The sequence below is a fragment of the Heterodontus francisci genome, chromosome 17, assembly GCF_036365525.1.
Source record: "Heterodontus francisci isolate sHetFra1 chromosome 17, sHetFra1.hap1, whole genome shotgun sequence".
NCBI lineage: Eukaryota > Metazoa > Chordata > Chondrichthyes > Heterodontiformes > Heterodontidae > Heterodontus > Heterodontus francisci.
The window spans coordinates 26,296,883-26,324,195 of record NC_090387.1 but is presented as its reverse complement, the minus strand read 5'-3'; the positions used below and the strand labels follow the sequence as shown (position 1 = coordinate 26,324,195).

The window sequence follows — 27,313 nt, the reverse complement described above, 5'->3', positions numbered from 1 at the left end:
ATCATGTCCATTAGATATATTTATTAGTAATAAAAGTATCTATACAAATATCTTTACAAAAAATGTACATTACCAGAACTAACTTGCTAAACAAAAAAAGTAGATACATTTGTCAATCATATAAAAAAATTACAGCATTGTATCTGCACAAACAATATTCAATTTTAGTATGCCAAAGAAGATCTTTAAATGATCACACTTAAAATTACTTTTCTGTTTCAATTCACTGATGTACATACCGTGATCAGTGATACGGGCACTGTCTCAATTCCATCATTTCTAGTTCACAAAAACAGTTTAAGACAAATTGCTTGGAATTTAAAGTAAGGATCTGAAAAAGACCAATACCCATATGTGCATTTCAGCTGAACAGTTACATGATTTACAATATTTGATAAATAAAACAAAGAATTATCCAATACCCATTACCCTGGTAATATGTTATACTAAATAAGTTTTAATTTTTCAGCATCTCTCACTGTTTAACTGGCTGAATGCTCTTCTGTTTTAAATCATAATATACGATTATGTATAAATGTAAATTCGTGCAGAGTCTGTGGAAGATTGAGGGAGAGTTACTTGCTACAGGCTAACAAGTCCTTTGCTTTTCACAACCTGTCAGTTTGTCTCAGTAACACAAGCTCACCTCTCAGTAGGAAAATTAGTTTCAAGCTCTGACATAATTTGAGCTCATAATCTAGACTGACAGTGTAGTTCTCAGTGAATGCTGCACCGCTGCAGATCCTAGTTTCCTGTTCTTAGTTAAGGATCTCATGCCACCAAAGAGTATAGAGTTCTCCTGGTTTGCCCTGATCAACATTCTTCCTCCCAAACAGAAATCAACTGGTACTTCATCTGCTGGCTGCTTGTGAGATGCTGCTGTGCAGAATGGCTGCCATTTTGCCTACATAAAAAGCACTGCAATTCAAATAGCAATTCATTATCAGAAGCACTGAGGCATGCTGAAGCGATATATGGAAGTAATATCTCATTTATCATAATTTATGTCACCATAGCATCCATTTAATGTCATCCTGTTTTGCAGAATTATAGAGACTTGCAATATAGCATTAATTTAACTGGAATTTAACCTTCAAACCACTTAAACCTTTTCATACAAGTCTCAGTATGAAGAGTAAAGTGCTTCATGTTGTGAATATCTTCACAAATGAATTATAATACAAATAACCTTCATATTTAAGTTAATACCCCAAATGTTATCCATTTGTTCAGATAACTCCAAAACTCTTGCTTTATCACTATTTTAAAGAACTCCTGTAGTTTTCAGTCTGTTAGAAAAATATTTGATTAATTTCTCGGTTCATCTTTAACTTTTCATTTTCATATTTATACATATAAACCTGTTCATCATAAACTTGACAGACAAAATGCAAAGGAACAAAAAAAAGGGGTTCAAACCAATGAAATATTGCTTTTCTGTCACGCAGGTCAAACCAGCTTGTTACTCAACACACATTCTGGAGGGCAATGGCAATTTCAATTTTCTGTTATGAACCAGCTCCTTTGTTGCAAAATCAAGGCAACCTACTCAGCTGTCTCAGCCCACTCTAGACCCCCCCCACCTTTCCTGACAAACCCCAACACTGTTGGCTGTTGTCCCATGCAAGAGCTCTTTCTCTAACCGGACCCCAGTCCTCATCAGATTGAATTCCTCCACAGGATCCATCTCATGTTTTGTTGACACATTCTCATCATAATTTCCGATTAGTCAACTACCCTTCCTCAGTCCAATGCTGAGACATTATAGACTGCTCAAATTCCTCAGCCACTTCCTCTCAAAGCCACCAGACTCACCCACTCCTAAAAAGAAAGCCCAATCTCAATCACCAACTACTACCTTACCTCCAAAGCATTTCCTCTTCCCTTTGTTTTTGAAGCATGCCATGACCAACCGAAGGAAAAACAACTGCCTTTTTATGCCTCTTCTGGCCCCAGCTACTCTTCTCACTAGGCTACCCTGAGGGCGAATTCCCAACTGCTTGCCAACACACCCCTTAGGTCAAAGCTGCTCGCAGTGCTGATGACATCACTGAAGCTTAATCTACATACTTAATTAAGGACCACGCCACATTCCAACAATTGTCTGTCCTCTCCCTAATCGGAAGAGAGCGGGACCTCAACAGTGGATGGCCATGAGCAATTTTAGCTACCCGCTTACATAATTTGTGCTGTGGGGGTTAAAATTGTCCCTGATGTCTTGGGCTTTTTTTTTTAACATTAAAATTGGAGGAAATTTTTGTTCATCTAGATCTTGGTGTTAGACAGTTGAAGAATGTAGGAACAGCCTTTAGATTAATGAAGGAGACGTACAGAGTTGGTTTTCTTCAGTATGCACGTGAAAGGTGACTTGGTGGCAGAGGACAAGATAGGCATTACATCGTCTTTAATGCCATGTGGCGAAAGCCCCGTTTCTTTAAATTTCCCTCATTTAAAAAAATGTTTTAAAACTAAAAACAGTAAAATTATTTGCCCAACATAGAAACAGATCACTATACAGGACCCAGCATGATGCCATATTTAAATAACTTGCAAACTGAACTAGACGTTTGCACCTTGGTCTGTCACATGTTATGCAGTCAGGTTAAAAGGGGCAACATGCTGAGACTCATGTTGCAGTCTCTATTTTCAAACCATCCCAATTAAAATCCAGTCAGAAGACAAGAAATGTCTAGTGGAACAAACAACATGAATACTATGCTGAAACTACTGGAAGCCAAGACATAATAACAGCAAACAGCAATATTAAATAAATCACGTCCCACATAAAGCATTTAATGTTGTATGTGGTTACTTTGTGCCCATGACCACGAGTTTTGAACCACTCCACTATTTCACTCAGATTATATTCCTGGGGGTTGTACCCTAGTTCTTTTCTAGCCTTCCGCAGGCTGAAGTAATGAGTGACTCCTGTTTTATAGACTTCTGTGCGAGTCAGAAATGGCTGAAAATTATAAATGCGGCCTACACCAAAAAAAATGATTTCAGTGAGGAAGGCAAAGAAATAAACCAGCTTGAGTGGCAGTCGAATTGTGGGGTGCTTGTAGCCGAGACCTTCCACTAATGGTTTGAAAAATTCAAAATTGTTCACTGGCTTGCCATCAGAGATAAAATAAGCCTGGCCAGCAGCAATGTAATTTTTTCTTCCTGTTAGAGCTTCCGATGCCAGTATGTGTGCAGAAACAAGGTTGTCAACATGAACAAATTCTACCAGACTATCTGCTGCCCCATATACAAACTTGAAGAGTCCATTCTCTATATAATTAACTATTCGCGGAAGATGTCTTTGCTCTCCAGGTCCATAAATGCCTGCTGGACGTAGGGCACAGGTCTGTAAAACACCAGTGCCTTTTTTTAGCTTTGTGCCATTTGCTCGTAGCACCTTCATCTCTGCTAAAGATTTGGTCCTCGAGTAGTGATCTGGATGAAGATGCAGTGGAAGATAAGGAAGCGATTCATCCCCATTTTTAATTACTTGGCCTCCAAACACAACATTATATGTACTTGTGTAAAGCAGTCTTGGAATCCCATTGCTCAGGCAGGCCTGGATCACATGCTCTGTCCCTTTAACATTGATGTCCTCTATTAGTTTTTTATTTAACTGCTCCCTTCCAGACATGCCATATGAAGCTAAATGGAAAACACAGTCTACATTCCTGAACACAGCCTCTAGCTCCAGGTAGTTGCAGACATCTCCCTTTATAAAGACCACTGAATCAGGCATTTGCTGTATGGGTCTGTGGATGTCAAAGAGGACCACCTTTCTGCCTATCTTGTGCAGGGCGCAGCCCAATCTGAAACAGAAAAGAAAGTAATAGGCAGCGTACAACTGTTAGAATAGGTCACTAATATACAATTATTGTACAGAACATGTGTGAATTATAAATCGGGGTTCAAAACAGATACAAGTTTACCTCATTTGGAACAGATTTCAGAATTTTTGTGCATGTATTTTACAAATTCCTATAATTACAGATGTCAACTTGGTTCAATTGGTAGCATTTGACAGAGTATGGCATCAAGGGGCCTCAGCAAAACTGCTGTCAACGGGGATTGGGGGAAAACACTCCACTAGCTGGAGTCATACCTAGCACAAAGGAAGTTGGTTATAGTTGTTGGAGGTCAATCATCTCAGTCCCAGGACATCACTGCAGGAGTTCCTCAGGGTAGTGAACTAGGCCTTACTATCTTCAGCTGCTTCATCAATGATCTTCCCTCCATCATAAGGTCAGAAGTGGGGATACTTGCTGATAATTGCACAATGTTCAGTACTACTCGCGACTCCTCAGATATTGAAGCAGCCAGATGCAGCAAGACCTCGACAACATCCAGGCTTGGGCTGATAAGTGGTAAGTAACATTTGCACAACAGAAGTGCCAGTCAATGACCATCTCAAAGAGATAATCTAACCATCTCAACTCGACGTTCAATGGCATTACCATCGCTGAATTCCTCCCCCCTATCAACATCCTGAGGGTCACCATTGACCAGAAACTGAACTGGACCAGCCAAATAAATGCTGTGGCTACAAAAGCAAGTCAGAGGCTGGGAATTCTGCTACAAGTAACTCACCTCCTGTCTACCCAGTGCCTGTACGCCATCTACAAGGCACAAGTCAAGAGTGTGATGGAGTACTCTCCATTTGCCTCTCCACAACACTCAAGAAGCTTGACATCATCCAGGGCAAAACAGTCCACTTGGTTGGCACCCCATCCACCACCCTCAACATTCACTCCCTTCTCCACCGATGCACGGTGGCAGCAGTGTGTACCATATACAAGATGCACTGCAGCAACTCAACAAGGCTCTTTTGACAGTACCTTCCACCTAGTAGGACAAGGGCAACACATGCATGGGAACAGTACTACCTAAATATTCCCCTCCAAGCCACACACCATCCTGACTTGGACCTATATCGCCATTTGTTCACTGTTGCTGGGTCAAAATCCTGGAACTTCCTTCCTAACAGCACTGAGGGTTACCTACAACCGAAGGACTGCAGCGGTTCAAAAAGGCAGCTCACCACCTTCTCAAGGGCATTTAGGGATGGGCAGCAACGCCCACATCCCCTGAACAAATTTTTAAAAACTGTCACCCGAGTCAGAAAATTGTGGGTTCAGGCCCCACTCCAACATACAAGCACATAATCTTAACTGACGCTTCAGTGCAATACTGATCAAGTGCTATATAGTCAGAGGCACCATTTTTTGAAAGAGGTTAATAGTTCAGGTGGACATAAAAGATCCCATGACACTACCCAAGACAGAGTTAGAAGGGAAAGGACTCAAAGGTCATTTGAACAGCTGCTAACTTAACTTGGTTACATTGTGGACACACGGTAAAAGACCACATAGCACAGGATAGATCATCAAAGCAACAAGAATGAATCAAGGCTGACTGGAGGATATTTTGAACACCTGCATACATTAGGTTGTGAACATTGAGAGAAAACAGGTGAAGTGTCAATCAATTGTGGGTGGTATTGAACATAGAAACATAAGGAACTTAAGAAATAGGAGCAGGTCATACAGCCCATCAAGCCTGCTTCACCATTTAATAAGATCATGGCTGATCCTCAACCTCAACTCCATTTTCCCATCCTATATCCATGTCCCTTGATTCCCTTATACTCCAAAATCTATCAATCTCAGCCTTAAATAAACTCAATGACCGACCATCCAGAACCTGCTGGGGTACAGAATGCCAAAGATTCACAACATTCTGAATGAAGAAATTTCTCATCTCTGTCTTAAATGGCCAACCCCTTATCCTGAGACGAATCCTAGACTCTCCAGCCAAGGGAGCCAGCTTCTCAGCATCTATCCTGTCAAGCCCTCTCAGAAACTCATTAGTTTAGATGGCACAAAGTGACTTCAATCGGTATTTGTAATAGTATCAACACTGCTATGTTCTGATGACGTTTTTGATGATCTCTGGGAGAGACCATGAATTTATACCTTTAATGGGCGTGTTTCTTCTCTTGTGCTTATGAAGCTGAATGTCACACTGACTGATCTAGGACCAAAGGAATAGTAATACTGTGGCACAGGACTTGAAGGTAAACACTCCCAGAGAATAGCAGACCAGTTCCGGGTGGGGTAGAGAAGTGTATATATTGTGAAACACAGGATATTACAATTGCGTGGGACAGGCTAGACGGACCAGAGGGTCTTTACCTGCTTGTCATTGTTTGCATTTTCATATCTCAAAGTAGTTTTGTAGGTCAGTTTACTGAAGTGTAAAGTACATTCTAATGCATTATGAAGTTATTACAAGGAGTTCCTTATCTACCTTTACCTCCAAGAAAGCACTGATACTTACATGATGGGGAAAGTTATAGAAGGATGTGCTGCTAGGGTTAGATGAAGAGGGGTGAAAGGAGGCTTGTGTGGAGCATAAGCACTGGCATGGACCAGTTGGACCAAATGGTCTGTTTGTGTGCTGTAGATTCTATGTAATATGAAAAATATTTTTCCATGCTAGGTTATTTGCAAATATACATTTAAGTATGCACAAATGCTTATAAACTTTGTCTATATTTTCCTGTATTCTGTTAAGCAAAAGTAGTTACATTATAATTGTAACAGCCCCATTACCACAACCTAGCAGTTACGGTACTGAACTAGCAATCCAGAAATCATGAATTCATAATCCCACCGCCAAGTTCAATGAACTAAATAAACTGTGCTCTGGCATCAGAAAATGGCCAAGAAAGCTGCTGTATTATAGTAAAAACCTAACTGATGTCCTTCATGGCCACCATGTGAGTCCAGTCCCAGAGTATGTGATTGATTCTTAATGGCTTCATGGCAAGAAAGGTTGGGTAATAAAGAACGAACAAACGAAAGAATGAACTTGCATCTGTATAGCATCCTCCATAACATCCCAAAGCACTCCACAGCTGGTGAAGCACTCTCTGAAGTGCAGTCACATTCCTAGATTACAACACTGACTACACTTCCTGGTTCAGTAGTGCTTTGAGACAACCTGAGGAGTCAGGTTCTGTGTTAAAATGATCTTTTAAAGCTAGGCAAAATACAAAGTAAAAAGAGAAACACAGCTCCATTGCAACTGCTTACTGGAGTCACCACCTCACTTAGTACCTTCCTGACTGCTCGCTACTTCCCAGCTTCATGCTTATGCAAGCTTACAGATAGCCAGGTTATCTGCTTCACAGGCTGCAAGATAATGCCACAATACGCTACAAAGGTATCCATCAATATACTTGGAATCTTCCTGGCAAGCTTGAGCCAACCATGAGTATATAACTTTCATTATAGGGTTAGTATAAGATAGGTGTTGGATTTCCAAAAGGTTATGCATTTTGGGAATTCAGAAGGTGTATTGTTTAGGAAATTCTAATTTGTGCATAAATCCAAAGTTGTTGTTCAAATCCTAATGTCAATTTTATAGTGTATAAATGATTGTTCTCTTTAAACAACCTTGGTTTGTGCCTAAAGTTTCTTTAGGAGTAAAAGCCCAGTCAGTTATAAAAAATTAAATCTTGTGGAGATAGAAAGGTAATTCCCCAATGTATAAAATCATGGTGCATGTTTTTGCTCCTACAGCTATTCAATTATTCCCACTTCCCTGCCCCTTCCCCATAGCCCTACAAATTTCTCCTTTTCAATCCCCTTTTGAAAGTTATTGAATTTGTTGCACAACCCTTCAGGCAGTCATCATTTAACAAAACAAATGCTTTCCAATTTTTCTTTAACATCACTTTCCTGAAAGTTTTGACGTCTCATTAAGTTTCAGTTTCACAGGTCTAGGCACTCTCCAATACTCCTCCTAGGTGGCCATTCTTCATGCATGAAGTTTTTTGACCACAGGAAGTAACACAGCCAAGTCTGAACCTGTGCTAATCCAATATCCATACAAATGTATTTCCAATAGGGGCCACTGGATAGAAGTGGGAGCCCTGGATGACTTTCCCCTATCTAATCAAAGAACTCTGCCACCATCCTGAACGAGATTAGTACAAGAATAAAACCTAGGACCTCCCTCAACTGTATAGCTCATTGGATAATTTCTCCTGCATTCACTCCTGAACACTGATTAATCCATTCACAAAACCATCAAGATGAGCCATAACTGTAACGATAAAAGCAGAAATTGTACATTATAGCAAAATGCACAACTCAAGAGCCTGACATCGAGACGAAATAAAGAATAAAGAAAAAAAGGGGTTAATCAAATCCAAGGATAATATAGAAGGTGAGAAAAAACTCAAGCCAATATGTATAAAACAGATGGTATGCCCTTTATTTCCAGGAGAGGACCGCCACAACCCCCGACGCCGACAAGGCCCCGCCGCATTTTACTGGTAGCGGCGAGGCCTTGGTACGGCCTCCCGCCACTGAGTGGCGGGGCCTTCATTTTAATATTAAAATTAAGTTAAAAAGACGCAAATCAACTTGTCCCAGCGGTCGTCCCGTGCCGCTATTACGGCTGCCAGCCGAAAGTCCTGTGCCTTCAGAACTCCATTCGGAGTGGTTGTGGAGATGGTGGGAAGGGGTTGAGGGTCAAAGTTCTGAAGGTGGGGGGAGGGGGGGGGGGTTAAAGTTCGTTATTTGAAAAATTGGTTTCCGAGGGTATAGGTAATTTTATTTATTGAGAACTCACTGGGTGGGAGACAAGGTGCAAGGTTTGAATAAAAGTTTATTTGAAACATGTGCAGCGGGACTTTTAAACATGAAAATTTACACAAAGGACTTGAAGCCCTTTACGAATGGCGCCAGCGCCTGCGCCGGACGCTGTTACCAGGGATGGAGCCCCCGCCCCCTCTATGTCATCAGGGGCAGCTGCTCTGCTCCCTCCTTTTAAATGAGCTCCCGCGTGAAATATCACAGGGGCTCATAGACTGCGCATGCACACCTGAAGACCACTGACACCAGAACGCGCTGCTGCGATTTGCGGCACGCTTATAAATTTCAGCCCATGAGTTCAAATCCCACCATGACACCGAGGGAATTTAAATTCAATTAATTAATAAATCTAGAATAAAAAGCTAGTCTTTGTATTGATGATCATGAAACTACCAGATTGTTGTAAAAACCCATCTAGTTCACTAATGGCCTTTAGGGAAGGAAATCTTCTGTCCTTACCAGGCCTGACCTACATGTAACTCCTGCTCTCTGAAATGGCACAGCAAGCCACTCCGTTGTATCAAACTGAGAAAAGTCAAATAAGCACTGTGGATGCACCTACACCACATGGACGGCAGTGGTTCAAGAAGGCAGCTCACCACCACCTTCTCAAGGGCAATTCGAGATGGGCAACAAATTCTGGCCTTGCAATGAACAAATTAAGAAAAAAACTCCAGATCACTAACAAGAGGATGAGTCAAATACTGGAGTGAATTTTGCCAAGATCTTTTACAAGATTTTTGGCTGAAAACAGTGAGGTTAATTAGTAAACTACGCAGAAGAGTCTGTATCTACATGATGCGCATGTCTATTCACCAATAAAACAGATATAGCTGTTTATATTTAAACATTTCCATTGGTCTTTATTATTGCTGAACACTCGATTTATTGTTGAACCAGCATACCAATCTCTCTATAAAATTCCATCCAGATTGTTACATTGTACTTTATTAATTTTCTTGAACAGGAGCTGCCGAAATAGAGGTAAGGCACTTCCCAACATTGGGAGGAAAAAGGCAAATAGCATTCTAATAGAAATTTCAGTTCTGACGAAAGATCATCGATCTGAAATGTTAATTCTATTCCTCTTTCCACAGATGCCGCCTGACCTGCTGAGTATTTCCAGGATTTTCTGTTTTTAGTTTAGATTTCCAGCATCTGTAGTATTTTGCTTTAGCACTCTAATTAAGCCACCCTCAACAAATACAAATTTGGGATAATGTCTGAGCGATGCAAATTTAACCAATTTGAAGTGTATACATAAATGACTGTGCAGATGTATTGTACATATTCTGACACTACTTTGTTATTGATGCATTGAATAAGGCATTTGTATCTGCCACTGAAGCAAAGGCTGTGTTTTTTTTAAATATAGAACAGTTGTCTTTTTCTGACTGCACGGGTATCACCAGGTATCCATCTTAAGCGTAGGGAAGCATTGAGATATCCACAGAAATTATCCCTAAATGGTTGCTACAAAGCAACTGCACATTTGCAAATCTCAACCATTATTCAGAGTCTAGAGCAGGCCTATAGCAAGATTAGCTGCAGCAAAAAAAGAATGTTTCACAGCTAAATACTGTATTGAGTTTTACAGAAGATATAATTTCATCCATAACAAATGTTGGTCAGTTAGCATCCACAAAGAGAAATAGATTATGACCGATGTCCCTTCGCTGTGCACAGCCTGTTTGTTGGACTGTGTGATCCTTTAAGATTGCTGAGCATGTGCGCATCATAAAGAGACCACTGCTTGTTCGCAGCCTGTCAGTCCCCTGCACGGCACATTCATGATTGCTGCATGGCCGCACAACTGCGCAGCTTAGAGGGAACGCTGGTTATGACTTCTTTGGGGATATACTTTGCATCAGACTGAATGCATTTTAGTGAGGTTGCAAACGAATATAAGTGGCAAGGGAGGGCAATAGTGAGAATCAAGATGCATCAGAAACAGAACTTCTGTATGTGTGGACCATTGCCTTTTCACATTACTATTTGTGCATCCCTTTGTTTTTTTTAAATCTTCACATCATTGCAGTGATGACTTTTATATTATCTAACAGCTTATGCTAGGCAGTTCATAGGGCTGTTCAATGGTTCAGTGATTCAATGTTAGCTGTCACTCCAGTAAGCAGAGTTTGCATCTACTACAACCTGGTTGGTCAGGATCCTTCCCATCTACAAAAGATGATGGACTACAACCTGTAGAGTACCTTTATCACCCAACATCTAGTTACACAGTATCATGACCCAGGGGCCTCAACAATCATATTTTTGTGTACTGGATTCTGTGTTTATGCAGGTGTCAACAGGTATGTTTCTCCCATTACCCAGAAGGCGGACTGATTATTATTAACCGACAAACTGGTTTATCTTGCATGAAAGACATGAATGATCAGAACACATTCTTCAATTAACTTGCAATCCATTTCATGCTGCTTTGCCACTCTGCCCCTGCTAATGGGATAAATTCATTTCAGATTGTCCAGTTTTGTTTCATTAGTGGTAACAGATTCCGCCTGAACAGAAAGTTCAGAAGCAAAATGGCATACAGCTGCAATTTTGAATTGGGTTTATTGCTTTCCACAATTTAAAGGCAATTCCCCACAGAGATAAAACAGTTCCAGTTTCAAATAGAAGTTTAAGACATTAGTCCTGTGTGCATTTACTATTTAATTTATACCACATAATGATTGATCTTACCTACATCCGAAATAACCTCCCCCGCCAGTGATCAGGATCGTTTCTGTTGCTGAGGTTTCCATTTATTTTAGGCTAAGTGATTAAAAGTATGGTGGGCTGCTGAAAATAAAATTTAAAGATGACTGTACTGAAGATAAAACCAAATCACAATGTCTAGAAGTACAGCAATATAGAAGAACAAAGCAATTTATCCGAAATGTGTCTGTTAGATCCCTATCAGCCAAACAAAAATTTAAACCTATGGAAATTGAGATGTCAAACCTGATAATCCATCTATTATTTGAACACAATGAACTAAAACTCCAACTGATTTGCAACTGTTTTTAATAACGGGGCAATAAGAAGTGTTCCTTAAAAGACATAGAAGCAAAGATTGTGATTCAGAAAACAAATTTGTTTTGAACTATTTTTGAAAATCATACTTTATATACCCGATTATAAAAGCAATGTTCCAAAAGCGCAGAAACAATAAGTAACTACTTGTTAATCTTAAAGATATTGCGTATAGTGCACACTTCCTATAACCATTACACTTACTTCCAGTCACACTTCAGATATCAAACTTCAAATGTGTCCTTTGACTAACTGTAAGCAATGTCATGGGAGGTGGAGTTTAGGTGTAGTCTGAAAGGAGAAAAAAAAATTAGTATTTTCCATCAGATTACCTGCATAAGTGTTTGAGATCAAGACTACTACTGGAACTGTACACAGGAAAATACTTTTCAATGCCTGCATCTTGTCACATTCATTGTGCATACAGTAACTTGAATGGCACCAATATTTCATTTGTTAAGTCTTCTTATACTTTCCAAGGATTGAAGCATTTCTCTCCATAAACTAACATTGTTTCCCTTAAATGGCCACCTCAAAATTCAACACCTGCCAAATCATTAAATCAGAAAGTATATTACTTGAGGGTTTGTTTTACTACCTCAAGCAGATGGCAAAGACATTTTGTTGTACACAGACCTTATGTCCAAACCACTCAGATCAAAAAAAAACCTATCAACGACCTATCACTATAGCTCCCGCAGGACGTCACTGTTGCTTTAAAACGCACGTTTTCCTGTATTTTCTGAGTAAATCAAAACATACTGGTAAATTTCCACTGCAATGACACACCAATCCTCCTACATATCCACTAGTTGCTGTGATCCCATTATGCCATTGAAAGCATAGCACAATAAATCCAGTTACACACACCATTACACTGAAAATAGATGAGGGCTCTTCTCCACATCACAGTATGCTCTGAAATACGAAAACATCTCGTCTCATATCAACACAAGAAAAGTCAAGGGCCAGAAAATGCAATTCAGTCCAGTGATGTTCATCCCCTTAATACCTTAACTCTTCCATTACCACGTCCACCTGCATTCTGAATGTCCCCAACATTACTGATATTACGCTGCCTGGCAGATTATTCCAAACATTTAACATTCTGACTACAGAAGCTTTTCCTAATATTAGTTTGAATTATACTTTTCATCCATTTTAAATTTATGTCCTTCAGCCCTACTTTACTGACTTAACTTAAACTAATATTCTAAACTAGATCTTTGTTTCTGACTCTCCCAGGAGTTGAAAGGTTGAGAACAGAAAGGGCAGCAGAATGGAGTGTGATGGAATATAGGTATAATAGGCTTAATTAGGTAGCATTTAGATATAGTTAATATATTATACCTTTTAGAATTAAAGATTGAATAAATGGTCAGTTTTTAGAACTCACTGAGATTCCCCTTTAAGAAGGCAGAGTTAAATATTTCAAGGTCCCTGTTAGAATAGAAAGAGAACCCAAAAGAATATCTATCAAAGTACTTCTATTCAGAGACCCTGACTGTTATTGTACTAGTTAAGTTGCCCAAGGGTGTCTGGGACGTACCCCCCTAGTCACAAACGAGAATAGCTTATAAAAGAAGCTCACGAGGGTATAGGTCAGGCACATAGTGGTGCCCGAACAACATTCTGCAAACTGACTCCTTTAAACATGCCTGGTCACCAATATAAAGTCTGTAAAATATATGTGGCAAATTGTGAACCATGTAATTTGATCAACAAATCACTGATGATTTGTTTCCAAGGATTTCAAAGGCTATTGTGTGCAAAGGGGGACTGGGTTAGAGCACAGCACAACACGTCATCCGCAGTTAGCGGGACTGGTGGAATGTAAAAACCAGGAAGAAAGCTATTGACCAAACTGTTGAGAATCAGAGGGAATAAATGGGCCACCATCATTCCAGAAGTACAGTTATCACAAAATAATGTTCCCATCTGTGCATCAGGGACAGTGCTCCCTAGAACACCGTATTATCTAATGTATGGTGTTGAAATGCATACACCATTTACACGCAGTTCTTTTATTGCCTCTACGCTTTATGACTCCTTGACTCGACAGCAACAATTAGATTTGAAACAAGAAATAGCAGATCAAATTCATGAAATTAATCAGAGGATCAGAGAGAAGAATAGACAAAAACAGGTAACTAACAAAGCTTGGCAACCTGTAACCAGGGAGTGGGTTCAGGAGAGAAAGTTTGAACAGAAACCTGGTTTGAGACCGAAGTGGAAGAAACGCGTTCAAATACATTGGCCGGAATTTTATGGTGGATGGATGGGAGCCGGACTCCGACATGTAAGTCGGTGGCAAACCCGCTTCCACCTAGCCCGGGGATCCGTCCTGTATGTTACGGGTCCCCGGGGCTTAAATTGGCCCGAGGCAGGACTTCCACTCACTTGAGGGAGGAGGTCCCGCCTCAGTGAGCTGCCGGCCAATCACGCAGCCCAGCCGATGCCATGGATCGAGGAGGGAAGGTAAGCAGGGGCATGCCTCACCAGGGAGATCGGTCCTTTCCTGGTGAGGCTGGAGTGGCCATTTCAGGGGAGTGGGGGGGGGGGGGGGGTCTTGGGTCCCGGGGGTGCGTTGGGAGGCGGGAGTGGCCCTCAATCGAGCACCCCAGCTATTGCTGGGCGGCCTTTCACGTCCCCAGCAGGCCCGCTTGCCACGGGTAAAATACCCCTGGAGGCAGGCAAGGGCCCTTAAGTCGCCGTTAAGTGGCCACTTAAGGGTCTTGATTGGCCTCGGGCAGGCGGGCAGTTTCCCACCCTCAGCCCTTCACCCCCCCGCCCCGTCTGACCGCCGTAAACTTGTCCGGAGGTGCAAGTGGGGCGGGAAGGCCTCCCGGAGCCTGCCGCTCTATTTTACGTCGCTCCCAAGCCACCATCCAACCAGCTGGGGCGGCGTAAAATTCCGGCCATTCTGTTACTAATTAAAGAACTGTCAAAATATTTGCTAATCAGCCGAATGGCAAGCACTCTTCTAAAATTGTCTCTATAGACAACCTGAAGAGGTGTCCTGAAGGGTACAGGAATGGAGGAACAGTACAAGGTACAGTCATACACTGTCTTTCAGGACCCAGCCTGGAGGATGATATCAGAAACGACACTAATCGAACTGAAACCAACTGCGTCAATAAATGCTCCTCACTCACGCAGGGTCTCGCAGTGCCTCAAAGGTTGGTTTCACAGGGAACCACACACGGCGCAACGAGTGATAGTCAAGTCACAACAACGGAAGAAGAAACACTGTGGGACAGGAATGAAGTACTGCAGATTCTGAGTGATGGGACTTGCTCTTGCGTAAAGCAAGGATTAAGGTACTGCTAGATTCTTTTGTTAAGATCTTCTGTATGGAAGCAATGCATGTGACATGCCAGAGATGTCTTACTGCTTAAACACCTCACACTATGCGATTTCTTGCAGAGAAGCAGGAATAAGACATTTTACTGCCTTTGCCCTGAGTGACATTTGGAGGGGAAGTAACGTTCTTATTCATCATAACATTGGAAGAGTGCAATGGTACTAAGGAAAACATGGCAGAATGGCTTTTCTTTGCATCACCAAGTTAGCTTCTAATGGAAAGTACACCTGTTATAAAGATACTCGAGTTCTGAATAACACTTCTAGCCAGGTGACCTCAGAATTCCCTGATGTTAAGCTCTTTTCATTTTATTCCTGGTATGAGGACGTTGGCTGGAATGTGACTGACAATAGACTAAAGGACATTTTATTTTATCTCAACAGGACTTTATAGGTTCAAGATCAAGCGGCAGCTACGGCTCCTTCCTTCTCTACCTCATCACATGGTTTCATCGATTGCTCATTGATGTGCAACATTTGAGCTACAGTCAGCTTATCGAACATTTTGCGACCTCAGATCGTGGACGCTTCGCATAGTTTTATTCTGAACTTTGTACTGGAATTAAAAGATTTATTTTTGGAGAATTTAGGTGATCCATGTAAAAACACGGACTATGATTGCTGTCAATGTACTCTTTTGTATTATTGCCCTGTTTCACATAATAGGTTATGACATTTTATTGAATGTTTATATTTTAGGCATTGTTTAGTTTAAACAACCCATTTTCGTTGTTCGCCTTTATACGGGTCAAGAGGGGCGTGTGATGGATTATAGGTATAATAGGCTTAATTAGGTAGCATTTAGATAAGGCTTCCACTGCTATGTCCAGACTGGCCAAGAGAGTGTGGGAAAATGGCGCACTGACACGGAACACAAATGTCCGAGTGTATCAGGCCTGTGTCCTCAGTACCTTGCTCTACGGCAGCGAGGCCTGGACAACGTATGCCAGCCAAGAGCGACGTCTCAATTCATTCCATCTTCGCTGCCTTCGGAGAATACTTGGCATCAGGTGGCAGGACTATATCTCCAACACAGAAGTCCTTGAAGCGGCCAACACCCCCAGCTTATACACACTACTGAGTCAGCGGCGCTTGAGATGGCTTGGCCATGTGAGCCGCATGGAAGATGGCAGGATCCCCAAAGACACATTGTACAGCGAGCTCGCCACTGGTATCAGACCCACCGGCCGTCCATGTCTCCGTTATAAAGACGTCTGCAAACGTGACATGAAATCGTGTGACATTGATCACAAGTCGTGGGAGTCAGTTGCCAGCATTCGCCAGAGCTGGCGGGCAGCCATAAAGACAGGGCTAAATTGTGGCGAGTCGAAGAGACTTAGTAGTTGGCAGGAAAAAAGACAGAGGCGCAAGGGGAGAGCCAACTGTGCAACAGCCCCAACAAACAAATTTCTCTGCAGCACCTGTGGAAGAGCCTGTCACTCCAGAATTGGCCTTTATAGCCACTCCAGGCGCTGCTTCACAAACCACTGACCACCTCCAGGCGCGTATCCATTGTCTCTCGAGATAAGGAGGCCCAAAAGAAAGAAAAAAAGAAAGATTTAGATATAGTTAATACATTATACCTTTTAGAATTAAAGATTGAATAAATGGTCAGTTTTTAGAACTCACAGAGAAGGTACAGTTAAATATTTCAAGGTCACTGTTAGAATAGAATTTCTGTTGCCAGGGAATTGGAAGATAAACACACACATTGAAATATCCTGTGTGACATCAATAAGAGGTAGCAATAAACTTAATTAGTTAATGGGGTTGTTGATGCAGACAAATCGGCTCTGGAGGTTGCTTTAAGGTACCATAAAAAGGAAATTATAGATAATAAAAACAATAAATGAAAATGGACTTATAGGGACAAGAGGCCAAGTAAACACAATGATAAACATTTTGACCAGATAAAGGCTCACAACTTCAAAAAACAGGGGGCTTCCAGTAAAACATTAAGTGGAGAGTTAGTTAATGACACTACCAAATATGGATTTTGAAAGCAAGAAAAACACACACAGAAAGGTAGCAACTATATGCTAAGTGGTCATATGACACCTTAGAAATAGTATAAAAATTAGAGGTTTTGAAAGTAAAGATTAGAAGCATTGAATCCTCAAACAAACGCTTCTCAACTAAGGGACATTTAAGGTAAACAGTTTACTTTAAATTTTGATGGATATTCGAAGATAATTTTGCTGTACATTAGCAAGGTTAAACTTTTGGATTCTATGTTAGAAATAATATGTGTTACATCGCAGTAATATTTGATATTGTGATATACTTATCCACTTAAGAAGTTTATTGCAAGTTAAATTCTTTAATAAATCTATAAAAGTTAATAAATCGTCTCATGTATACTTCTGTATACAATTACAAGAACCCCCTCTCTGTCGATTTAAGTGGAGAGATATGTATTGAAGAGAGTTTCCCAGACCTTTAAATATCTGGGATATTTATGACTTAGCCATAATTATTACAATAGGCTATCCGAAAGATGGTAATATTCTCTGTTGGTTTTCTTTCTTTGAAGGAAAGCTAGTACAATTCTTTGGACCCAAATAAGTGTCTAAGAATTTGTCTGGTTTGAACTTGATTAAAGGAGATTCATAGGGATGTATGCCTGATTTGGTTTAGTCCTATAAGGGGTTAAAGTCATAAATCACTTCAGGAGAAAAGTCCTCTAAGAAGTGGGACAAGCACAAATGGGCCTGTTGGCCCTACCTTAATGTGAGCATACAGCAAGTTATTGAAATACAAGGACTGTTCCAGTGCTCTTAGAAAGGTTTATGTTATATTATGTTATTAACGTCAAGCAAATGGCTTGTAAACGCCACAATCAAACAACTCACTTAAAAAAAATATATATTTACAGACTTAGTTTTGCAAAATCTCACCAGTGCCTGATGATTCTTACATGCAAAATACAGCACTAACACATATTAACATTGATCAATAAATATTCATAAAATAAGTCCTGGATCAGAGATATAATGCAGTTCATTGTGAATGACTATTTGAAGTGATTTATGGCAGTCATACTGAAACAGCCAGATTTTCTGCGCATAAATTAGGTCCATTCCTAAAATGTAATATGGACAACTGTCAATCTTTTTCTCCCCCATTCTCCATATAAAATTTGAAGGAGCTGTTCAGTTCTACTCTGTTTATAAAGGATATCGGCTTCCCCTCCCACACCGCTGCATTCTCACCATTTACATTTCTAAATTGTATTTGTACAGGAGCTAGTTTCTATTTTGTATATAAATTATATTTTTGACTCTCTGTACTAGTGAATTTTCCATAGCTTTGCTAATGGAACACAAAGTGAATTTCCCTAACTGAAGTTGTGATACTGTCAGTCCTCTGGAGATGGTGAAGCTTCATCTAATGGGAGAACTAAGCAGCTGCAAGTATCATAGAATTGATACCCAAACATACATGACTAACATTTCATGAAAGACACACAACCATCAGAGTCCTTTGTTCTCACTATATACATACTTATGCTTTCTCTGTATTTTTCTGAATGCCGTCCAAAGGATTCATGTACAAAGGTTTGTTTCCATTGCAAACTGAGTTTCTATTGTGTGTACCTGGAAAATTTATTTCCCTTCACCCTGTAAATAGATACATGCCTCCATAACAGATACTTGCATTATAGATGATAAATTGAAGGATGCGTCAGTGACAATGCATTGCCAATGACAGTTCGAAAACTAACAATATATTTATATAGCACCTTTAACATAATAAAACACCCCAAGGTGCTTCACAGGGGCACTACAAAACAAAATCTGACATTGAGCCACATAGAGCAACATTATGGCAGATGACCAAAAGCTTTGTCAAAAAAGTAGGTTTTAAGGAGCATCTTACAGGAAGAAAAGTGGAGCAGTTTGAGGGGGGGCTGAGTGGGGGGTGGGGGCGGGGGGAATTCTAGAGCATAGGGCCTAGGCAGCTGAAGGCACAGCTTGCCAATGGTTAAGCAATTAAAATCAGGATGCTCAAGAGGCCAGAATTAGATAAGTGCAGAGATTTCAGAGGATTGTGGGATGGTGGAGATTACAGGAGGGGCAAGAACATGGAGGGATTTAAAATCAAGATTGAGCATTTTAAAAAATCAAGGCATTGCTTAACCAGGAGCCAACATAGGTCAGCGAGGACAGGGGTGACAGGTGAACAGTACTTCGCACGAGTTAGGACAGCAGTGACCTCAAGTTTAAAATGCTAATCCCAACCTAGGGTTTGCAACCCTCCAGAATTGCCCTGGAGAATCCAGTAATTAAAGACAAATCTCCAGGACACTGCCACACACATCCCAGGATAAAAGTTTAATGAATGATAAAAAGTTATGTATTTTTAAAAAAATTCTTTGAACACATTTACTTTTTGTAAAAATATTGGGCGCAAGGCAGAGGGTGGGGGGAAGGCTGTTTGACTGATGCTCAAGAATTCTCCCAATCGGGTAACAAAGTGCCTATTCACTTTCCAATTGATGTGGAAAGGCAATGTACAGTAAAGCCTGGCTCGGGTATAAAATTAAAACCCGACCCAACCACAGCCGACCCGAGCCCTTTAATTTTTTTTCGGGCCTGACCCGAGCCGACACAAATATCATTTGTCTATTCTGGCAGAAGGCTATTCCTGCAGCTGGAGTTGTGGGGAATCATGGGTAAGCCTGATCCCGTGACTTCCCGGAAGCAGTGTCCAATCCGACCCGAGCCTGAATACTGGACTCAGAATTTCGGACCCGAACCGACATATGTAGTTGGGTCTAGTTGGGTTCAGGTCAGGTAGCCAGGCTTTAGTGTACAGCAAGCATGGACATTTTGAGTTCCCATCGGCAGACGTGTGGGTGGCAGTTGTAAGTAGGAGGTCAGGTGACGACACCTCTAGCAATACGTCCAACCCGAGTTGGGAACTGAACACCAACCCAATAATCCTGAAGCCACTCTGTAAATAGGAGAAACTGCACAGGAAGAGTCTAACAGTACTCTGAATATTAAGGAAGTTTGCTTCAAGAGTGTGCAAGGGGATTACAGGAGGTTAAGGGGGATGTCTCATTAAGGTTGCTCCTTTCTTACCCGTCAATTTCACATAAGGAGTATAGCAAATAAAGCAGATGAGCTGAGGGCACGGATAGACACGTGGCAGTATGATTTCATAGCTATTACAGAAGCATGGCTTAAGGAGGGACAGGAATGGCAGCTCAATGTTCCTAGTTACAGGGTTTTCAGACGCGTTAGGGAAAGGGATAGGAAAGGAGGGAGAGTGGCAATTTTGGTCAAGGAAACTATTCCAGCTGTGAGGAAGGGTATGTTGGAAGGTTCATCAAATGAGGCCATATGGATTGAGCTAAGGAACAAAAAAGGGGCAATCACACTGCTGGGAATGTACTTATAGACCCCCAAACAGTCAGAGGGAGATAGAAGAGCAGATATGTAGACACATCTCTGAGAAGTGCAAGAACAATAGGGCAGTAATAGTAGGGGATTTTAACTACCCCAAAATTAACTGGAATTGAGGGAGCAGAATTCTTGAGGTGCATTCAGGAGAACCAGTATGTAGCAAGTCCAACAAGAGAGGGCGCAGTTTTAGACTTAGTTTTAGGAAATGAAGATGGGCAGATGGAAGGGCTGCAGTGGGAGACCATTTTGGTGGTAGTGATCACAATTCAGTCAGTTTTAACATAATTATGGAAAAGGGCCGAGATAGAACAGGAGTTAAAGTTCTCAATTGGGGCAAGTCCAGTTTTACTAAACTGTGGAATGATTTAGCAAAAGTGGACTGGAAACAGCTACTTGAAGGTAAATAAATGTCAGAACGGTTGGACACATTCAGAGGGGAGATTCAAGGGGTTTAGAGTAAACATGTTCCTACAAAGGAAAAGGGTGAGACAGCCAAATATAGAGCCCCATAGATGTCAAGGAGCCTACAGGGTAAGATAAGGCAGAAAAGGAAAGCTTATGTCCGACAACGAGAACTCAATATTACAGAAAGTAGAGAGGAGTATAGAAAGTGGAGGGGCGAAATCAAAAAGGAAATTAGGAAAGCAAAGAGAAGGTATGAAAGAATATTGGCAAGCAAAATCAAGGTGAACCCAAAGATGTTTTATCAATACGAGTAAGAGGATAACTAAGGAGAGAGTAGGGCCCATAAAAAAATCAAAAAGGTAATCTACGTGTAGGGGCAGAAGATGTTGGTATGGCTCTTAATGAATACTTTGCATCTGCCTTCATAAAAGAGGGGGACGATGCAGATATTGTAGTTAAGGAGGAGTGTTAAATATTGGATGTGATAAACATAGGGAGAGAGGAAGTATTAATGGGACTAGCATCCTTGAAAGTTGATAAATCACCAGGGCCAGATGAAATGTACCCTAGACTGTTAAAAGAAGCAAGAGAGGAAATACCAGAAGGTCTGACCAACATTTTCCAGTCCTCACCGGATACAGGTGTGGGGCCAGAGGATTGGAGACCTGCTAACATTGTACGACTAATTATAGGCCAGTCAGTTTAACCTCAGTAGTGGGCAAATTATTGGAATCTATTCTGAGAGACAGGATAAACTGTCACTTGGAAAGGAACAGGTTAATCAAGGATAGTCAGCATGGATTTGTTAAGGGAAGATCTTGTTTGACCAACTTAATCAAATTTTTTGAAGAAATAACAAGGAAGATAGATGAGGGTAGTGCAGTTGATGTGATCTGCATGGATTTTAGCAAGGCTTTTGACAAGGTCCCACATGGGAGACTAGTTAAAAAAATAAAATCCCACGGGATCCAGGAAATGCAGCAAGGTGGATACAAAATTGGCTCAGTGGTAGGAAACAAAGGGTAATTGTTGACGGCTGATTTAGTGACAGGAGGGCTATTTCCAGTGGCATTCCACAGGGGTCAGTACTGGCTCCCCTGCTTTTTGTGTTATATATTGATTCAGATGTAAATATAGGGAGCATGATCAAGTCCTTTGCAGACAACACAAAGATTGGCCATGTGGTAGATAGCAAGGAGGATAGCTGTGGGCTGCAGGAAGAGATTGATGGTCTGGTCAGATGGACAGAAAAGTGGCAAATGGAATTCAACCTGGAGTAGTGTGAAGTGATGCATTTGGGGAGGTCAAACAAGGCAAAGGAATACACGATTAATGGGAAAATACTGAGAAATGTAGAGGAAGTGTGGGACCTTGGAGTGAATGTCCACAGATCCCTGAAGGAAGCAGGACAGGTCAATAAGGTGGTTAAAAAGGCATATGGAATCCTTTCCTTTATTAGCCGAGGTATAGAATATAAGAGAAGGGAGGTTATGCTGGAACTGTATAACTCATTGGTTAGGCCACAACTTGAGTATTGTGTGCAGTTAGATTAGATTAGATTAGAGATACAGCACTGAAACAGGCCCTTCGGCCCACCGAGTCTGTGCCGAACATCAACCACCCATTTATACTAATCCTACGTTAATCCCATATTCCTACCACATCCCCACCTGTCCCTATATTTCCCTACTACCTACCTATATTAGTGACAATTTATAATGGCCAATTTACCTATCAACCTGCAAGTCTTTTGGCTTGTGGGAGGAAACCGGAGCACCCGGAGAAAACCCACGCAGACACAGGGAGAACTTGCAAACTCCACACAGGCAGTACCTGGAATCGAACCCGGGTCCCTGGAGCTGTGAGGCTGCGGTGCTAACCACTGCGCCACTGTGCCGCCCTAACCAGTTCTGATTAGCTCATTACAGAAAGGATATAATTGCATTAGAGAGGGTGGGGAGGAGATTTACGAGGATGTTGCCAGGACTGGAAAAATGCAGCTATGAGGAAAGATTGGATAGGCTAGGATTGTTCCCCTTGGAACAGAGATGGCTAAGGGGAGATTTGATTGAGATGTAAAAAATCATGAGGCCTGGATAGAGTGGAGATGAAGGGTCTATTCACCTTAGCAGAGAGGTCAGTGACGAGGGGGCATAGATTTAAAGTGATTGGTAGAAAAATTAGAGGGGAGATGTGGAAAACCTTTTTCACCCAGAGGGTGGTGGGGGTCTGGAACTAACTGCCTGAAAGGGTAATTGAGGCAGAAACCCTCAACTCATTCAAAAAGAGTCTGGATATGCATCTGAAGTGCTGTAATCTGCACAAACGCTGGAAGATGGGATTCGAATAGGTGCTCACTGACCTGAGACGTTAACTCTGCTTCTCTTGCCACAGATGCTGCCAGACATGTTGAGTATTTCCAGCATTTCTTGTTTTTATTTTAGAATAGGTGGATCGTTTTTCAGCCGGCAGACACGATGGGCCAAATGGCCTCTTTCTGTGCCTTAAACGCTATGATTCTATGAACACAAATGCCAAGAATTCTTGGCATCAGGTGGCAGGACCGTATCTCCAACACAGAAGTCCTCGAGGCGGCCATCACCCCCAGCTTATACACCCTGAGTCAGCGACGCTTGAGATGGCTTGGCCATGTGAGCTGCATGGAAGATGGCAGGATCCCCAAAGACACATTTTACAGCGAGCTCGCCACTGGTATCAGACCCACCGGCCGTCCATGTCTCCACTTTAAAGACGTCTGCAAACGCAACGTGAAGTCCTGTGACATTGATCACAAGTCGTGGGAGTTAGTTGCCAGCGATCGCCAGAGCTGGCGGGCAGCTATAAAGGCAGGGCTAAAGTGTGGCAAGTCGAAGAGACTTAGCAGTTGGCAGGAAAAAAGACAGAAGCGCAAGGGGAAAGCCAACTGCGAAACAGCCCTGACAACCAATTTTATCTGCAGCACCTGTGGAAGAGTCTGTCAATCTAGAATTGGCCTTTATAGCCACGCCAGGCGCTGCTCCACTGACCACCTCCAGGCACTTACCCATTGTCTCCCGAGACAAGGAGGACAAAGAAAGAAGAATTCTATGATGAGAAACGTCCAGCAAACGGCAGGTTTACCTTCAGTTATTTTGGACACACTGCTCCTTGGCTAATATAGTAATCCCTTTCCCAATAAAACCTCTCACCTGGTTTGTCACCAACGCTAACCCGATCCAACCTGTTACCATGGCGCCATTCCAGGGAGCCTGAGACAACGTCACTTCCCGCTAAATCACGTGTCGCAAGAATGCTTCGTGAAAACTGGTCGGTGAATGGTCTAGACTACTACTAACCTACAAAATAAACGCTCACATTGTAAACAGGTTCCCAAAACATCAAAGACGAGGATCCCGTTCCGACCAAACCATCCGCAACTAAATCATTTATAACAACACATCCATGATCAAAGATGGCGCCAGTCAGGTCACCAACTGAAGCGCTGCCAAGACTAAAGATGGCGGCGACGGCGGCTCTGGCTCTGGCTCTGGCTCCTTATCCGGTTGGTTGTCGAGTTCCGCGAGGCGGTTCTCCGGGCGGACGAGGATGGCGGGCAAAATAAACGCTGTTGAATGTGCGGATTTGGCTGTTAAACTCGCTGCTGTTAACAACACTCTCGGTATTTATCCTGTATCCTGGCTGCGCTAATGGAGTCAGCTGTTTGCGCTATCGCTGCTTGTTCGGTAATCGGTGTTTTCTGAATTGATGAAATGTGATTAATTCGCTCGGTTCCGCTGAAAATTCAGCACCTTTTTTGAGGGCTTGTGGCTGCTACCAATGTTATCCTTTATTGTGGTGAAATGCACTCCCAGGCCGCGCCTCACAGAGTAGAGGGGCCAAAGGCGCCAGCAAAGTGGTGGCTTTTGATGTGCCTTTGAAGGCGGGGACCGAGCGAGTGAGTTGGGGCTGGGTTGGGGGGAATGAGGGAGAGAGATTCAGGCGAATTCAAAATAACAACCTACGTTCGTATAGTACCTTTTAAAGTGGCAAAATGTACCCAGGCGCTTCACAGGAGCCTAGTGAATCAAAATGTGACAGGAAACTACATGAGATTTTAGGACAGATGACAAAAGGTAGGTTTTGAGAAGTATCTTCAAAGGAGGAGAGAGAGGTTTATGGGGAGGGAATTCCAGAGCTTAGGGTCCAGGTAGCAATTAAAATCAGCGATTATCAAGAGGTTAGAATTAGAGTCCTCTGAAGAAGGAATTTTCCTCCACACAAGATCAGGGGGCAGGTTGTTCAACCTTGCCCGTCTAAGAGCGAAGTCCAAAGTACGGAAAGTCCTCATCAGGGAACTCCTCTTTGCTGACGATGCTGCTTTAACATCTCACACTGAAGAGTGCCTGCAGAGTCTCATCGACAGGTTTGCGGCTGCCTGCAATGAATTTGGCCTAACCATCAGCCTCAAGGAAACGAACATCATGGGGCAGGACGTCAGAAATTCTCCATCCATCAATATTGGCGACCACGCTCTGGAAGTGGTTCAAGAGTTCACCTACCTAGGCTCAACTATCACCAGTAACCTGTCTCTAGATGCAGAAATCAACAAGCTCATGGGAAAGGCTTCCACTGCTATGTCCAGACTGGCCAAGAGTGTGGGAAAATGGCGCACTGACACGGAACACAAAAGTTCGAGTGTATCAAGCCTGTGTCCTCAGTACCTTGCTCTATGGCAGCGAGGCCTGGACAACGTATGTCAGCCAAGAGCGACGTCTCAATTCATTCCATCTTCGCTGCCTCCGGAGAATACTTGGCATCAGGTGGCAGGACCGTATCTCCAACACAAGTCCTCGAGGCGGCCAACATCCCCAGTTTATACACACTACTGAGTCAGCTGCGCTTGAGATGGCTTGGCTATGTGAGCCGCATGGAAGATGGCAGGATCCTCAAAGACACATTGTACAGCGAGCTCGCCACTGGTATCAGACCCACCGGCCGTCCACGTCTCCGCTTTAAAGACGTCTGCAAACACGACATGAAGTCCTGTGACATTGATCACAAGTCGTGGGAGTCAGTTGCCAGCGTTCGCCAGAGCTAGCGTACAGCCATAAAGGCAGGGCTAAAGTGTGGCGAGTCGAAGAGACTTAGCAGTTGGCAGGAAAAAAGACAAGCGCAAGAGGAGAGCTAACTGTGTAACAGCCCCGACAAACAAATTTTTCTGCAGCACCTGTGGAAGAGCCTGTCACTCTAGAATTGGCCTTTATAGCCACTCCAGGCGCTGCTTCACACACCACTGACTACCTCCAGGCGCTTACCCATTGTCTCTCGAGATAAGGAGGCCAAAGAAGGAGAATTAGAGAAGTGCAGAGAGTGCAAAGGCTCGTCGAGCTGGAGGAGGCTCCAGTGATAGGGGTGAGGTGATCGGTGAATCTTGGTGTAAGTTGTGGATGGGAGTTTTGATGAGCTTAAGTTTATGGAGGATGGGAAGCTGACCAGGAGAGCATTATTATAGTCAAGACGATAGGGTCCAGGAGCTGCTCCACACACCACTGACCACCTCCAGGCGCTTACCCATTGTCTCTCGAGATAAGGAGGCCAAAGAAGAAGATAGGGAACTGAAGTATGAATGGATGAGGGCTTCAGGAGCAGTTGGGCTGAGGCAGAGGTGGAATAGGGCAATGCATTGGAGTTGTGGGTGGGTAGTTTTGGTGATGGAGCCGATATGTGATCGGAAGTTCATCTCTGGGTCAAATATGACAGCAAGATTGTGAACGGTTTGGTTCATTCTCAAACAGTTCCCAGGGAGAAGGATGGAGTTGGTTACTAGGGAACTATTGTACAAAAAGTATGTACTTCATTGGCTGTAAGACACTCTGGGATATCCTGAAGTTGGAATAGGTGCTATATAAATACAAGATACTTTTATTGCATTTATATAGTGTTTTAACATGGAAAAATGTCCCAAGATGCTTCACAAAAGTGTAACACCAGCCAAGGTGACTGATCATTGAAATTGTCAGCTTTGTTCCACAACACTTGAGCCCTCATGCTGTCACTGGGTTAATGCTTTGTGAAGGTGAAGACTCAGCCAAGCACCACAAGTGTGATGTATTGTCAAATTGATTGTGGATTCCAATGCTGTTCCAAAAGTTGCATTGTTGCAAATATTTCACTTATACAATGGTCTACTGGAAAAAGAATGAGATCTGTGTGTATATGCATCTTTTTAAGACATTTCTTCTTTGGCCTCGTTGTCTCGAGAGACAATGGGTAAGCACCTGGAGGTGGTGGTCAGTGGTTTGTGAAGCAGCGCCTGGAGTGGCTATAAAGGCCAATTCTAGAGTGACAGACTCTTCCACAGGTGCTGCAGATAAAATTGGTTGTCGGGGCTGTTACACAGTTGGCTCTCCCTTTGTGCTTCTATCTTTTTTCCTGCCAACTGCTAAGTCTCTT

General features: G+C 42.4%; 2 protein-coding genes across 11 annotated transcripts in view; one reads left to right on the top strand and one right to left on the bottom strand.

The window, feature by feature from the left end:
- On the bottom strand, positions 1-24,375 carry sdr42e1 (short chain dehydrogenase/reductase family 42E, member 1). 7 transcript variants are annotated; one of them, XM_068049171.1, is made up of 4 exons: positions 24,070-24,375; positions 11,907-11,993; positions 11,370-11,465; positions 1-3,812 (listed from the first exon to the last, which is right to left on the bottom strand). In XM_068049171.1, exons 3-4 carry the CDS (start codon positions 11,429-11,431, stop codon positions 2,714-2,716), a joined length of 1,161 nt encoding a protein of 386 aa, XP_067905272.1. In that variant the 5' UTR covers positions 11,432-11,465; positions 11,907-11,993; positions 24,070-24,375; the 3' UTR covers positions 1-2,713. The 7 variants fall into 7 exon arrangements, with proteins under 7 accessions (XP_067905272.1, XP_067905268.1, XP_067905270.1 ...); XM_068049167.1 differs by having other exon boundaries at positions 11,370-11,468; positions 24,070-24,373; XM_068049169.1 differs by having other exon boundaries at positions 11,370-11,468; positions 24,217-24,373.
- Positions 24,093-27,313, top strand: part of hsd17b2 (hydroxysteroid (17-beta) dehydrogenase 2) — a 111,486-nt gene continuing 108,265 nt past the window's right edge. The window contains exon 1 of one of the 4 annotated variants that reach the window (XM_068049175.1): positions 24,093-24,603. The gene's annotated coding sequence lies outside the window, so the exon portion shown is untranslated. The remainder of the gene's footprint in view (positions 24,604-27,313) is intronic. The other 3 variants (XM_068049174.1, XM_068049177.1, XR_010976658.1) reach the window with 3 other exon arrangements.

Bases quoted from the DNA above. Each gene is read 5' to 3' on its own strand.
- sdr42e1 (XM_068049171.1), bottom strand. From the start codon at position 11,431: ATGGAAACCTCAGCAACAGAAACGATCCTGATCACTGGCGGGGGAGGT. The intron at 3,813-11,369 runs GTAAGATCAATC...TTTCTGTTTCAG, and splicing joins GGAGGTTATTTCGGATGTAG to ATTGGGCTGCGCCCTGCACA.